This window comes from Neomonachus schauinslandi, chromosome 4, assembly GCF_002201575.2.
Source record: "Neomonachus schauinslandi chromosome 4, ASM220157v2, whole genome shotgun sequence".
Lineage (NCBI taxonomy): Eukaryota > Metazoa > Chordata > Mammalia > Carnivora > Phocidae > Neomonachus > Neomonachus schauinslandi.
This window is the reverse complement of record NC_058406.1, coordinates 161,858,001-161,873,775: the sequence shown is the minus strand read 5'-3', so window position 1 is coordinate 161,873,775 and position 15,775 is coordinate 161,858,001. Positions and strand designations below refer to the sequence as shown.

At 31.8% G+C, this 15,775-nt stretch overlaps 1 protein-coding gene across 3 annotated transcripts in view; it reads left to right on the top strand.

Annotated features, from left to right (window-relative positions):
- The window catches only part of CSMD3 (CUB and Sushi multiple domains 3), a 1,204,765-nt gene that overhangs the window by 1,083,299 nt on the left and 105,691 nt on the right, over nucleotides 1–15,775 (top strand). For all 3 annotated transcript variants that reach the window (XM_044914284.1, XM_021688378.1, XM_021688377.1), the window contains 4 exons: nucleotides 5,721–5,839; nucleotides 7,095–7,164; nucleotides 11,692–11,808; nucleotides 15,129–15,338. In XM_044914284.1, the coding sequence (XP_044770219.1) occupies nucleotides 5,721–5,839; nucleotides 7,095–7,164; nucleotides 11,692–11,808; nucleotides 15,129–15,338 (516 nt within the window). The remainder of the gene's footprint in view (nucleotides 1–5,720; nucleotides 5,840–7,094; nucleotides 7,165–11,691; nucleotides 11,809–15,128; nucleotides 15,339–15,775) is intronic.

Below are 15,775 nucleotides of genomic sequence, written 5' to 3'. Positions count from 1 at the left end.
TTTGTTCTCTGTTGTTAAGAGTCTGCTTTCTGGGGTGTCTGGGTGGCTCAGTCAGTTAAGTGTCAGACTCTTGGTTTCTCAGGGTCATGAAATCCAGCCCCAAGTCAGGCTCTGCACTCAGCTCAGAGTCTGCTTGTCCCTCTCCCTCTGCTCTTTCCCCTGCTTGCGTGCTCTCTCTCTCTCATAAACAAATAAAATCTTTAAAAAAAAGAATCCGTTTTCTGGTTTGCTGCTACTTTTTTTAGTAAGGCTATTCTTTTTTTTTTTTAGAAGAAAACAATAATAACTTTATTATTTTAGAGCAAGAAAGGACTTCTTAACTGTCCTCGAACCCAGAATTCATAAAGTGGCCATGAGAATCCAAACCAGCCATTCATCTAAACAGAATAAACTTCTGTCTGGTGCAAAAATTGTCCACATAGTAAATACAGCTGACTTTTTTAGGGGGAAAATTTTAATACATATGGCAGAAAAAAAGTCCAATTTCCTTGATTTATAACAAACAAATATCACTGCAGTCAAAATCGTATCATTTAAATGAGCCAAGAATTAAGGGCTATACATGCAACAAAGTACTTTTATAGTAGGGTTATTCTTTATGAAATAATTATTTTAACAAAGGATGACCTTCATTTACGGTGATTGTTCCACTACCTGTAATCTTTTAAACCAGTCCCTTCTCCTGCTTCATCAAGAGTTTCTTTAGAGCATAGTTGCTTATATCGCTAATCAATCTTTGCATTTCTGGCAGGTAACATGATACAGAGTACACAATAGGTGTACAGTAATTGCTTATGATATCAGATTCTATTTAACATTTTATCATTTAACTTAGCATTAAACTGTAGACTAAAATTTGGGAAGTAGTTTCTATTACTGAATATTCATTTAATTATTCAGAGTAATGCTAAATTAAATGTTAATTGAGGTAGGAACAAGTAAAGTAAGTAAAAATTTAAGGATCAAGGTAAATGTGAGCTAAATCTGCACCACAACATATTCCTAAACCACTGTTGCCCATCAGTGACTATTAAGTCAGAACTGTTCTTTCTGAAAAAAACCTACAAATATTCAAGTTACATGTTACATAATAGGTATTTGACAAATATTTGTTTATTAGGTTAATTAATTCATTCCAAGATACAGTATACCAGCAAAAAGTCTGTGTGCTTGCCTTTGGAGTTTTCTCTCAAACTAGTAGACCAGCTCATATTGAATTCACCCTTTCATTATCGCCTGCTTCTCTGTTTTTCTTTTCTTTTTTTTTTTTTTTAAGATTTTATTTATTTATTTGACAGAGAGAGACATAGCGAGAGAGGGAACACAAGCAGGGGGAGTAGGAGAGGGAGAAGCAGGCTTCCCGCGGAGCAGGGAGCCCGACGTGGGGCTCGATCCCAGGACCCTGGGATGGAGCTCCATGTCAATCTCTCTGCTCAGTGGGGAGCCTGCTTCTCCCGCCCTGTCTGCCCCTCTGCCCCCACACTTGTGCTCTCTCTCTCTCTATCAAATAAATAAATATTTGAAAAAAAAAAACCCTCATATGGGGGCGCCTGGGTGGCTCAGTCTGTTAAGCAGCTGGCTCTTGATTTCCTCTCAGGTCATGATCTTGGGGTTCTGGGATTGCACCCCGGGCTAGGCTCCATGCTCAGCAAGGAGTCTGCTTGAGGATTCTCTCTCTCTCTCCCTCTGCCCTTTCCCCATGCTCACTCTCTCTCTCTCTAAAAATAAATAATAAATAAATCTTAAAAAAAACCCTTATATGTAACAATAAGATAGAAATAATAATTATCCTGGGGCCCCTAAGTGGCACAGTTGGTTAAGTGGCTGCCTCTTGGTTTGGCTCAGGTTATGATCTCAGTGTCCACAGATTGAGCCCCATTTCAGCTCTGTGCTCAGCACAAAGTCCACTTCAGGATTCTCTCCCTCTGCCCTTCCCTCAGCTTGCTTGTGCTCTCTCTCTCTCTCTCTAAAATAAATAAATAAATCTTAAAAAAAGAAATAATGGTTATCTTGAATCCCTTATTTAGAGAAAAATTTAAAATTGAAGACCTGCAATATATTTAAAATAATAATATCTTCACTATTATTGAATACAACCTCTGTACAAAGACACATGATTCAATTCCTGTTCCTTTCTTTCATGTATACAGATGCAATATTTTGGTCTTTATTTTCAGTAAATTTATAGATAGGTTTTTTTTTTATTTAAATTCAATTAGTCAACATATAGTACATCACTAGTTTTTGATATAGAGTTCAATGATTCATTAGTTGTGTATAACACCCAGTGCTCATCACTTCACGTGCCCTCCTTATTATGGCTCATCACCGAATACGTAGATTGTAATGTTGAATTTGTGAAGGAGGTTTACCTTTTACAAAACAATGTTACCGGGAATCTTAACAGTAATTAAGCTTTCTTCTTTTGCCTTTCTGCCTCTTTCAAAGCATCAAAGACTCATTAAAATCATTATGGAATACAGAAAAGTAATATATGTATATGTATATATATATAATCAGAATGATCAAATATAAGTGATATGATTAAGAACATTTTCTATTGCAGATTGATTGCCTTGTGAACAGAATTGGAAAGAACAGTTTTTGGTTATAAATAAATGGTTATAAATAAATGTTGGAAATGTGAAGAACTGAGGTTTCAGTATTTTCATTCAGTGTAACTGCCTGCAGTAATTTGACAGCAGACATAACTCTATGCAATTTTTGATATGGATTTGTCCCTAGACTCATTTCTGTTTGTTTTTGGCTACCACAGCAGATTAATTGATCCAATTCCCATTAAAAAAATTCACCCAGAGCATATCTTTGATTGCCAACAACAAAATTGACACTAATAAAGCTGAAAATGACTCAATATTTTGATTGTTTTGGTTAATCAGGAGAGAATCCTTTGCAACATTTTTACAAAAATTCTTTTTCTTTGTTAATTCTTACAAATAACCTATTGATTTTGTTACTTATGAAGAAGTGAAAATAATTCTTAAGGAAGACTTTTTAAAAAGTTTTTAAATTGAAGTGTAGTTGACATAAAAGATTATATTAATTTCAGATGTGCAACATAGTGATTCAACATTTATATACGTTATGAATAATCACCACAATAAATCTAGCTACTTTAATATTATCATTTAATCACTCCGAGTTTATTTATTTATTTATTTATTTATTTATAAAAAATTTTTTAGAGAGGTAGAGGGCGGGAGAGAGAAAGAGATGGAAGGGAGAGGCAGAGGGAGAGGGAGAATCTTAAGCAGGCTCCACACCCAGCCCAATGCAGGCTCTATCTCACAACCCTGAGATCATGACCTGAGCCGAAACCAAGAGTCTGATGCTCAACTGATTCTGCCACCCAGGACCCCCAGGGGTTTTATATCACATTTTAAAAGTTAAAACTTTATAAATATTTTACTATGTCAGTATATATTATGTGTAAACCTCACTTAAAAATGAGGCTCTCAATATTTTATAGTATCACTGACCCTAGTTTTATTTGTCCTCCTCCCAGAAAAGGAAATCACCACTTGTGAATATTAATAGTTTTCTGTGTATATGACCCTGAATGGAGTACTTGATAGAAAGAAAAGAAAAATGAATGCGTATAAAATTTGGCCTTCTCAGTAAGAATGACTGCAAGAATGACCTTAGGTAAAGAGTAATAAATGTACTGTTCAGGATTCCCAAAACACTAATATTGTACCAAAGGAAGGTGAAATTTGTAAGACATAAATGTTTATTTATATCATAAATCACTTTTTTGGGATGCTCATTAATTCCTGAAAAGGGCTCTATGAAATCAGATAAATTAAATGTGTAAGTCTAATGAGTGGGTATTAGATGGGATTAAAACAAGTAATAAGGCAGTTTCTTTGACTTCTTGGATCTCAAAAGCTAGCTGGGGAAGTGAGACAGTAACCCTTCAAAATGTTAAAAGTAAGTCACAATTTAATGGTGACTTACCTTGCCTAGGTCCATAAATTCAAGATTACAAAAAAATCGAGAAATATGGAGCATCATGTATGGTTAGAGACCTAGCTAATTGAAGCACATGTGTTGGAACTCCAATCCATAGACTTCCCTAACCTCCTCTAGGGCTGTCTCAATTGCATTCCCAAATGACCAGGTTACTCTTCTTCACGGTCTTCCTTTCTGATCTAATCATAATTCTATCAAGTTAGTGCTTTTATGTCATTTTCTATCCTTAAATATGACCTAATTTGGAATGATTTTTAGCTACTCTGACCATTGTACTATTGGATAAAGGAAGTATCTTCCATTTGCAGAGATAGACATTAGTATTTACTAAGAAGTTATCAAAATAGGGATTCACGTTCTTTTTCATACTATTCATTCATCCAGTCGACTGATGTTTATTGAATGCTTCCTAAGATGCTGTGCTCTAAGCTGCCCTTAAGGAGTTTCTGTTCTCAGAGGGGAAATAAATATTGAAAAACTAATTACACAGTTATTTATTCATTATTAGTTTATGTTAAGCACCAAAAAGGAATGTATGTAGAAAGTGGTGCTATGAGAGCATCCATCAGAGGGAAATATCAAGGAGTAAAAGAATGTCTGAAGTATTTTAATTCTTTAGGATTCAGTTTTTAATATTTTTTTCATAAAATGAACATATGTAATGATTTTGGAGTGGTGACTACTTCCTCCCATAATTTAAATATGCATTAGGTTAGCTTCAAATGAATTGGAAAGAATTGGATAATAAGCCTTGGTTTTTATTGAAGATAAAAAAAGTTCTTAATAATAATACATTTGCATGTTTGAAAAAAATGTTTTGGTGAAAAAATCTATTTTTTCAGACTTTAAGTACATCATTTTAGGAAAACAACTTATATTTAGTATGCTTTTATTCTCCTATGTTGAAAAATATATTGTTAATGTAAAAATAATGGAAGTGTTTTGAATTATAGAATTATCTCCCCTTCAGAAATAACTGATTTCAAGTTTCACCTAAACTTGTCAGGTCTCAATGAACTACATGTTTTTCTCCTTTTTGATTATAATATATTTGGAGAACAAATCTTACTTAAAAATACATTTAAAAATTTTACATATAATAAGTACCTCAAAATATGTCTCATAAATTAAAAAGCCCCTTTTGTATGAAAGAAGAAGGAACCAGGTGATATGGACAAAATAGCAAATAATTTTTTGGTTATTTTATTAAGAATATTTTACAAATATAATTTCATATTACTCTCACAATAAATTATTGTTTTATTTTTTATTAAGGGACTTTCTTTTTAGGAATTTTTAAAGTAGAAAGACATTTTATAGTAGTAGTAGAAGACATTTAGAACTGTGAGTTAGAAAAGAGTTTAAGTGTAATCACATCATTATTTAACGGTTGGTGCCATGAAAATTCAAAGAAATAGTTTTATGGTAGAAGACATTTAGAACTGTGAGTTAGAAAAGAGTTTAAGTGTAATCACATCATTATTTAACGGTTGGTGCCATGAAAATTCAAAGAAATAGTTTTATGGTACAATTCCAAAGCACATTGCTTTTAACAACTGCAGTTAAATCTTGTTCACACTTAAATAGTATTCACAGAACATTCCTAATGTCCCAATGTAAAATCTAGTTTTAATGATACCAGTATTAAATTTTGGTAATTTAATATGCATAATTTAAGCATTCATTATTTGAAAGTTACTTATGCTAATATCTTTAAATATTCTCAGCAATTGGTTTGGACTCCTGTCCTGAACCACAAACACCCAGCAGTGGAATGAAAATTGGAGACAGATATATGGTTGGTGATGTGGTATCCTTTCAGTGTGATCAAGGATATTCTCTACAGGTAAGGCTATTTTTTTTTATTCTTATGTTAATCTCCATACATTACCTCATTAGTTTTAGATGTAGTGTTCCATGATTCATTGTTTGTGCATAACACCCAGTGCTCCATGCAGAATGTGCCCTCCTCAATACCCACCACTAGGCTAACCCATCCTCCCACCCCCCTCCCCTCTAGAACCCTCAGTTTGTTTTTCAGAGTTACAGGTAAGGCTATTTTTAAATTATAGTTTTGATTTGCATTGTTTTTTCAGAATGTTTTAATGGAGCAATGATTGATAATCCAAAAGTTTTAAAACAATATTCAAACTGCATACTGTAGCCTTAAGTCAAAAGTTATTCAATTTGTCCATAAAACATATTCATGAGAGAAATTACTAGAACGGACTAAATATGCTGTTTGCAAGTAACCAAAAATTATTTTTGAATCAAAGTTAATCTTCACTTCACATTTTTCTCTCTATTCACATAGGATGTAACAACTCAACTCCTGGATCTTTAGAATTTGAAAATAAAAACAAAGTGCTACTTTGTTTTTGCTACTTAAAGCATTAAATGAAACTTCCATGATAATAAATTTTTGAAATTAGTGAAAATCAACTATAAATATATTTTAGAGGGTCTCAAATGAATGGTTGCATAAAAATCTCCCTAAAGAAATGACCTATTAAGTAACTGAGAAAAAAAAATGAGGGAGAAACTATTTCATATGTTAAGTAAATAGATTCCTTAGAGAAAGCAAAATTAAAAATTAATGATTTATAGTCTTTAACGTTGCATTACAAATTATTAGTCTCAGAAGTACAATCAGATATTTCTGGACTTTGTATTTCAGTTTACAATTTAATACATCTTAACTGACTCATTTTAATATTTTTATGAAGTATTGTTTACCCTATTTCACCTTGAATATTATAGCAATTTATTATAAACTGTTATATATGTGGTCATTTCACTCTCATGATCATTGCAGTATCCCAGTAGAACATGTTTCAATAGAAAAATGTTAAGTTTAAAAACCACAATTCTGATGTGATAAGGAATCTTAATTTTTCTACCAGAACCATGTCACTTTTTACATTTTATCACAAGCATATATAATTACCTTTCTTACTTTAAGTCATGCTGAAAATTCCAGTAAAAGTTTTAAAAATATAAAAAATGATAATATATATTTAAGCTTATTTTTATAATGACCATTCACTATGCTATGTTTAGTCTTTTTAAAATGTGTACTGAACTGTGTCTTTTTTATGTAGGGTCATTCTCACATTACATGTATGCCTGGACCTGTAAGAAGATGGAATTATCCAATCCCAATTTGTTTGGGTAAGTTGAAGGACTGATAAGCTTTATCAGATTTTAAAGATACACCCTGTGTATAATGTGGCTGAAATATATAGTTTGCCTTTTGTCAGGTTTATGGAAATGATATTTTGAGATAAATGTTTCACATCTTTTTTTTTATTTTAAATTTTTATAATTTTTTTAACCTCAAACTTCAATATCAATGAATGACTTTAGAATTGAGAAAAGGTATTAGGTTTTTCAATCCTTAGAAATTTTTCGCTGTATTATATGATGGAAATATCCATAGATCAGGAAAATAAGTAAATATCCTATTGCTTGCTATTGAGCCAAAACAGATAAGGAATCTGGAGTCTACCAAAGAGAGCATGACACCCCATGAAATGTCTTCACTGGTGACAGGCAGTTGAGATATGGAATATATCAAAATGGCACTCGGATCTTAGAAAGTATGGGATCCAATTTTTGCCCTAACTTCATCCTGCCTCCAGTTATTTCTACCCACTTTTCATTTTTTTTTTCTCTTCCTCATTTCTGGTATCTGTATGTAGCTATTAATATCCTGGGCTATACAGAGTATGAAAAAGAAATATGATGTATAATCCCTATCTTTAAAACATTCATTTACCATTTAGAGTGGTAGAAATAAAAGACATGAAGTAAGAGAGTAATTCAGTGTTAAGTTATACCATTGACTACATGATAGAATTTCAGAAAGATAAGATGGTGTTAACCCAAGCCATTGGGAAACATAGTCAGCCCATACAATTTACAGTTTTGGATGGTAAGTGTAATTAAGATCAATAGATGAAGGCAGCGTTTTCTGAGTAGGAAAAAGTGCAAAAGCAAAAGAATTGATGTGATTTATATGACTTAACCACGGTATTATATTAGTTTGCTTGGGATGCCATAACAGAATACCACAGACTGGGTGGGTTAGACAATAGAAATTTGTTTTCTAGCAGTTCTGAAGCTAGAAATCCAAGATCAAGGTGCTGGAGGGGTTGTTTTCTTCTGAGGTCTCTCTGCTTGGCTTGTAGATGGCCACCTTCTCCCTGCATCTTCACATGGTCTTTTCCCTGTGTGCAAATGCCCCTGGTGTCTTTTCTTATAAGGACAGCAGGTACTGTTAGATTAGAGCTCTACCCTTATAATTTCCTGTAACCTCAATTACCTCCTTAGAGTCCCTAATTCCACGTACAGCCAGATTGTGGGTTAGGGCTTTCACGTATGAATATGGTGGGAAGACGATTCGGTCTGTAATGCCTACATACCATGCATACTATTCTTTTTGAGTCTATTGGAAAATAATGTTTAGGAGTAAGAACGTTTTTAATTGGCAAAAGATAGTGAAAGCATTCAGAATTTAGATTGGATGGTATTTTTTAAAAGGTATATTTCTTTAGGTGTCATAAATAATTTACAAGTGTATATAATGTCAATTATAAAATTACATGTATATAAATATTTATATACATTTATAGATACAGACAATGCCAATTATGTGTGTATCCAATTAAGTACAAAAAATTGGGAATATAAAAGGGTACAGAGAACAAAATAAATAGCATATATATTCTGCTGATATAAAAACAGACAATTTAGGTCTGTGGTTCAGTGCCTGAACAGTTCTCATAACAAGCATACAATAAATATTGCTTAATGAATAAATTAACATAAAGTTTTGGGATTCTATAGTGTGTATATATAATATATTTTATATAATATTAGTTATAAAAATATACTATATATAGTTATATGTATTTTTATATAATAAATTAATGTAAAGTTTTAGGATTCTACAGTATATGTATTTTATATATATATAATATACATATTTTATATAATATTAATTAAAATATATATAATTATACATATTTATATAATAAATTAAGATAAAGTTTTGGGATTCTACAGTAAATATATTTATGTATATATATTATATATATATATTAAAATTATGTTTTCTTTCTTGACATTAACTTAGAATAATTTTGCATACTGTATTTTCAAAAATTTGATATTTAAAATGGCTTCATGGAACCTGACAGTCTAATTTGTGTAATTATTTTTTATTTGAGTTTAGTTTTTTTGTCTTTTGATACACATTTATAAGTCTTTTAGCATTTTTTCATGCATTTTTAATTGTTTGCTTAGAATTTTACCTAGATTAATTATATCTGCATAATAATGGAATATTTAATGATATGACCGAAGTTTACAATATATAGTTAAGTATAAAAGGCTTAAAATGACTCACAGTATGAGCCTATTTTCATTATATGCATATATGTATAAACACACATATATATATTTTTCTGCAGAAGAAAAATATACCAAGGTAAATAGGTTATCTATGGGGAGTAAAATTAGAGAACATTTTTATTTCTTTTTCACTCACTTTTTTGCATTTCATAGATTTTAGACAATAAACTTGTACTGTATTTGATAGACAAAGTACTTGAAGTGATATCATGGCCATATTATAAGGAGAAACTGAAGGCGGAAGGCTGATTCAGAGAATGTCTTAAAGCTCTAGTCATCAGGTAACAAGGTTATATAGCCTTGTGAATTGGAAAATAAACAATCTGCCAGATATTCTGATGGATGGAAAGAAAAGTCACTTGAGATTTTTAGGTAATAGAGACAAATCAGAAGGAACAATCAAAGATGATCTTATCTTAGAGGACTATGGTTGTGTTTATCTTGGAGGCTATAGTTGTGTCCTTAACAATAAGAGTGTAAAGGGGCACAGTAGAGTCTATTACAGAGCTGCAGGTGGAACACACAGAATAGCCATTAAAGACCTAGGAGTGTATGAAATCACAGAGACACTGAGAAAACAAGCATGAATGCAGAGCTGAAGGCAGATGCATTTTGAGGGTTCTTCTTTATGTGTTTCATGACTTGTCATTCTTTCTCCTTCATGATCTCTTTATTCTTCATTTTCTTTCTTTCTTTCTCCTCTGATTTTGGGATTTAAGCTCTAGAAAGGTGCTCAATGCAGAGGACAGGATTTTCAGGTCATATCTGAAGAGATAGAAAGTAGCAGAATTGGAGGGACAATGAGTAGGTGAAAGATGAGATTTTGAAGGCAAGAGAGAAGATAGTCTTTGTGCTCTTTTACCCAAAGTTCAGGATAAAGCAAAACAAACCTACAATACAGTCTTGTCAGAAATTTAAAAATATTTTTGAATGGCCAAAATATTTTCTCTACCACTCATTAATTATCAGACTCTGTGATGAATGTATGTGAATAGTCAAATATTAGAAGTAATTTTTGAACGTTAATTGTACCTGTATGTTGAAAATTACTCTGGTTTAAGGGTAGATGAGCTGAGATTTTAAAAGGATGGAAAAATGCACAGGCATATCTTTAGATCTCAATGGAAAGAAAGGTTTATATGAAGATTGCTACATTATTATATATATATGTATATACACACACAATGGTAAGATGATATAATTCATTCAGTTCTTATAGTTAAAAATAGTTGTCAAACAGGTTACTGAGATCATATAGAACATTGATGAGATTTTTACTTAATTTGCTTTTATGATATACAGTCTGAAGTGTGAGTATCTATCTTTTGTTACTCTTAACAAGAAATAAATGAATGTAACTGTAGGTAAGTGTTATATACAGGTAATTTTCAAACTTGATACACAACCATGACATTTGATTCTTCGCCCCACAATTGACAAATGTGTATTTTATGATGAAATAATAAAAATGTACTTTTAGAGGAACGAATTAGCTTCTAAAATGCAGTGACTACTTTAATATAGGTTAAATAGTTCTTTGTAATCATGAACTTGGCTAATTATCTGTTCTTGTAATTTTTGCTTACTTATTAATAGTAAATCAATATAATAGAGATTCCAGAACAAGCACATCTATAAATTATGCCTAAATTCTCAAACCCGGGTACATCTTTTTACTTGTTTTTTACTTCTGTAGTCTTTGTCTAGATTCTTTTAGGATAAAGGGCAGCCATATCCCATGTGTGATATGTGAATCCATCACATATTACCAATAGAAACCAATCTTTTTCTTAAAATTCTTTAACCTTCTCACAAAAAGAAGGAAGTATGGCGGGGAAAATGGTTTCCTCTTGAATACAGTATTTAGAATGGATGTTTTTGCCTTGATTTTTTTTTTCTAAATTGTGGCATCTTTGGAATGAATGAAAACATTCCTAGAAGTACTTATGATAAGAAATAAACTGCCCGCTGTAGAAAAGGACATATGCTCCTTGTTTGATTGTATTCACTGCACATGAGCTACTTCTCGCTGTGCAATAATTGATTTAGCTTGCACTTATTGCTGAGGAAGGAAGTATGTTGTCTTTTTAAGCTATTTTAGAAAATGCACTGTCAATTGATTATATTTGATTACTAGTGTGTGGTGTGAATGAGAGATGACAATATTAAAATTTATATCAGTTTTAACTCAGACTTGATTAAGACTTGAAATGATTTCAATTTGTTTTTGATACAGTAAAGTATTCCACTACTCTGGCTTACATGGGACCTCTCATTTTGTAGCTCAGTGTGGTGGTGCTATGTCAGATTTCAGCGGTGTGATCCTCAGCCCTGGGTTTCCTGGAAACTACCCTAGCAGTTTAGATTGCACGTGGACAATAAAGCTGCCCGTAGGTTTTGGTATGTATAGTAAAAACATGTGAAAGAGTTTTCAGTATCATTAATGCATCCTTATAAAGAAATATCAAGGTCTAGTAAAAACTCACAAATTATAGTTTACTTTGGGATTGCCTAAATATATTGAGGAGTGAGATTTGGATTGCTTGAGCCAAATTTGGTTGCTGAAACCAAATACCTTTCACTTGAAATACTAGGATAATTGAAAAGATATGGGCATTTTTCTAATTTCATAGTTAGATGATAGGTAGGTAGATAGATAACTCTCTGATATTTTCCAGTTGATTTATATGGATTTAGTCTGATTTAGATGTGTGTGGCAATAGTAAATTCAATGTGATTTTCATGTATAATCGTTTTTAGAAGTCTCTGATTATAACCAAGTTGTACATATATAATTATTTTCTGATAATTTATTAAATTTATCTAATGTTCATTGCAAATAAGTAAGATTTTACATTTGAAAAGTAGTACAAAATTTCTAATGTTGGGTTTAAATACATGTAGATGTAATACTTTCTAATTTTAATAATACAATTCCCAGTTTCTTGGATATACTGCATTATATATATAGCATTTCATGGATTCTTTCTCACTTTTCTAACACTAATATATTCTCCTGCAGCTTCATATCCTATGGGTCTGTATATGCATAAGTAGAAGCGCTAGATGGAAGAAAGACATTTATTAAATTACAGAAGACAAGGATGAGTAGACTTCCTGAACCACACACAAACCTGGTGGATTTAGAGCAGTTAAGAAATTATGTACTATATCACTTACTGAGGACTGAATTTGGTACCTCATTACCCAAAAACATCTGTGGCCTCAGAATAAAAATTCATATTTAAGTACTTTACATAATTTTACATAATTAAATATTTTACATAAATTCACAGAAAACTAGTTTCGACAATTCCTTACTGAGTGCGTGTTATACTCCAAGTACTATGCCAAACTGGGAATAAAATGCATAGTGAAACAGACTTTGTACCTTTCCCCAGAAAAGTTACAGTCAGGATGAGGAGACAGTCAAATATGCTATTGCAATAAACTATAATAAAGATTACAGGATTGTAATTAGTACAGACATCCAGCCTCATCCAGGAAATGCAGAAAAGTCTTGCTAGAGGAAGTGATTCCTAAATTGTAGACTTTGTAGATAAGTAAAAGTCAGCCCAACAAAGAGGGTCATCTGTGGGGAACTGGAAAGAAATTCTTGGTAAACAGAGTGACACATGGAAAGATGCAGACAAAAACTAAAGAAACTCAACAAACCTGAATACAGTTTGACTGGTCCCAGGTTTTGGGAAAACAGGAAGCCACAGAAAGAAGATGTTGGAGGACTTCCTAGTGAGGATTATTCTGGTTACTATGTGGAAACATGCTTACTTTGAAGTTATAGTCAAATTCTATGTCCATTCACTGAATAATGATACTGATATAAATGAATAAGAGATTTGAACCTGTATGGTTATTTTTATGTGTCTTTTACCAGCCATTTAAGAGGGCTTATCCCATGTTGCTTTGGAGCTAACTGAATTATTTTTTTAAAAATTTTATTTATTTATTTGTCAGAGAGAGAAAGAGAGAGTGAGCACAAGGAGGGGAAGTGGCATGCAGAAGGAGAAGCAGGCTCTCTGGTGAGCAAGGAGCCAGACACAGGACTCGATCCCAGGACCCTGGGATCATGACCTGAGCCAAAGGCAGAAGCTTACCTGGCTAAGCCACCCAGGCATCTCTAACTGAATTATATAAAAATAAATTATGAAACATATTTTCAATAGTGTCATTATATAATTTTCAACTTACCTCTCATTAATACTTTCTTGATTTTAAAACCAAGTTCATTAAAATTAGAAATAATACACATCTCTATTTTAGAAATGAAAACATAAGAGACTGTTTCTGATTGGATTACATTTAAATAATACCATTGTTTTCTTTGAGTTTTGGTTGAATCAAAAATTAGTTCTAATATATTTCAAAAAAGTACTTTGTAATTTTTGAAAAGAAGATTGACTACGTATCAAAAATTAAGGAAGTATTTTCTTATTTTGTAAAACACTTATTGACAAGATAATTTGTGAAAAGGAGGCTTAGGAGAAATTTTTAGAAAGAAATACGCAATTCTTGGAGCCTCATGTATTAGGATAGCATGTTCAAATTTCTAAGAAATTTGTATAATTATACAGAAACTTGATTAATATTTTAAAGCCTATTTTCAGTGTTTCCCAAATGTATTTGCCCATAGAAAATTTTCGTGGAACTCTTTTTTCCGGTAATAAAATGTGACTTTAGTTGAGAACTCCAGTGTAGTTATTAAGAGCAAGAGTTCAAGAGCCCGAGTGTCTGAGTTTGAATTTCAGGGCTTTTAGGTCATTGTGTAATTTAACTAAATAATATGCTAAATTATTTAGCTTTTATGTGCCTTGGTTTCTTTATTCTCATGAGTAACTGTGAACATTAAATAAATAGCATATATAAACACTTAAGAGAGTGTCTAGCAGACAATAAATGCCAGATTTTATTCTTAACAATTTGGAGAATGATAGTTGTAAAAAAAAAAAAACCCTCTAATTCACTAACATTGAATATTAATCAGATTAGGCAAATATACTTCAATGAGGCTTCCATTTTATTTTTTCCATCCCAGAAACATTTCACTATCTCATATTTTAGTTATGTTTATATAAATTTTGAGACTATATTACAATATGACAGCATGTAGCAATGATCACTAGATTTTATTGAGATGATTATATAAAAACTAGCATTATCTTCTGATAAACAAAGTAGTAAAAGAGCTCATTTATAAATTACATGCCTCTAATATTATATTGGGGAAATTAATGTATCCCCCATAGATGAATGACTAATTTCTCAGGTAATTGTGGAATCTGATTGTTAATAAATGAAAGCTTTGCAATCATATTTTGGCCTCAAATTGGACTTCTACAAAATACACATTTACCGAATGACTTTTTTTACCTCTAGAAATTGCTTAATCCAATTTTAAATGGTACCAAAGAGCAAGAAAGCCACTTTTTTGTTTCATTTTGTTATGATGACATTACAATAAAATGGAAGAGATTCCCACATGACAACTAGTGGGCATTTGAGAGCAGTATTCGGTTACTTTGAACTATGACAGAACTAGTTGCCCTAGCAAACAGCAAACCCATGGCCCAGACCTTGAGAGTATGCCTCTTGACCTAAATGGAATCATATATAACTACATTAATGTGAGTGTGTGTATATATGTGTGCATATTTAATTCGATAAAATACAATAAAGTAGTATTTTTTGCTTTTCTTCTTTAGGTGTACATCTCCAGTTTGTCAATTTTTCTACAGAAACGATACATGATTATTTGGAAGTAAGAAGTGGATCCTCAGAAACTAGTACTGTTATTGGCCGACTTAGTGGTCCTCAAATACCATCTTCCCTATTTAGTACAACCCATGAAACCAGTTTGTATTTTCACAGTGACTATTCACAGAACAAACAAGGGTTCCACATTGTATACCAAGGTGAGAGGAATAACAAAAAAGTGGAAGCTCATTTAACTCCAAATCAGCTATTAGCAATCTAACTAATTCTAAGTATTTTCTATATTGTGTTTTAGAAAGGCTAAACCAAGGCAAGCCTCAATTAGGATGATTTTTTTTTAAATAATGAAATTTTCAGGCAACTGTATTAGGGAAATGATGTCTTTCTGAGGCCTTGGAAAATTCTAACCATGAAAAAATGATTGAATTAGTATTACTACACAATTAAATTAAGCAAGCCAAGGCAAGGCAAAGTGGATATCAAAGATTTGTCTTTGCTCTTCTATTAAAATAAGTGTATTGAAAGATATTTTGCAGTATTCATATATTCTGTGTAAAATTATTTTCTTTTACTTTATAATGATAGAATAATATGACATTCTTTCCTTCCATTCTAGTTCCATGAGAATATAAAATAA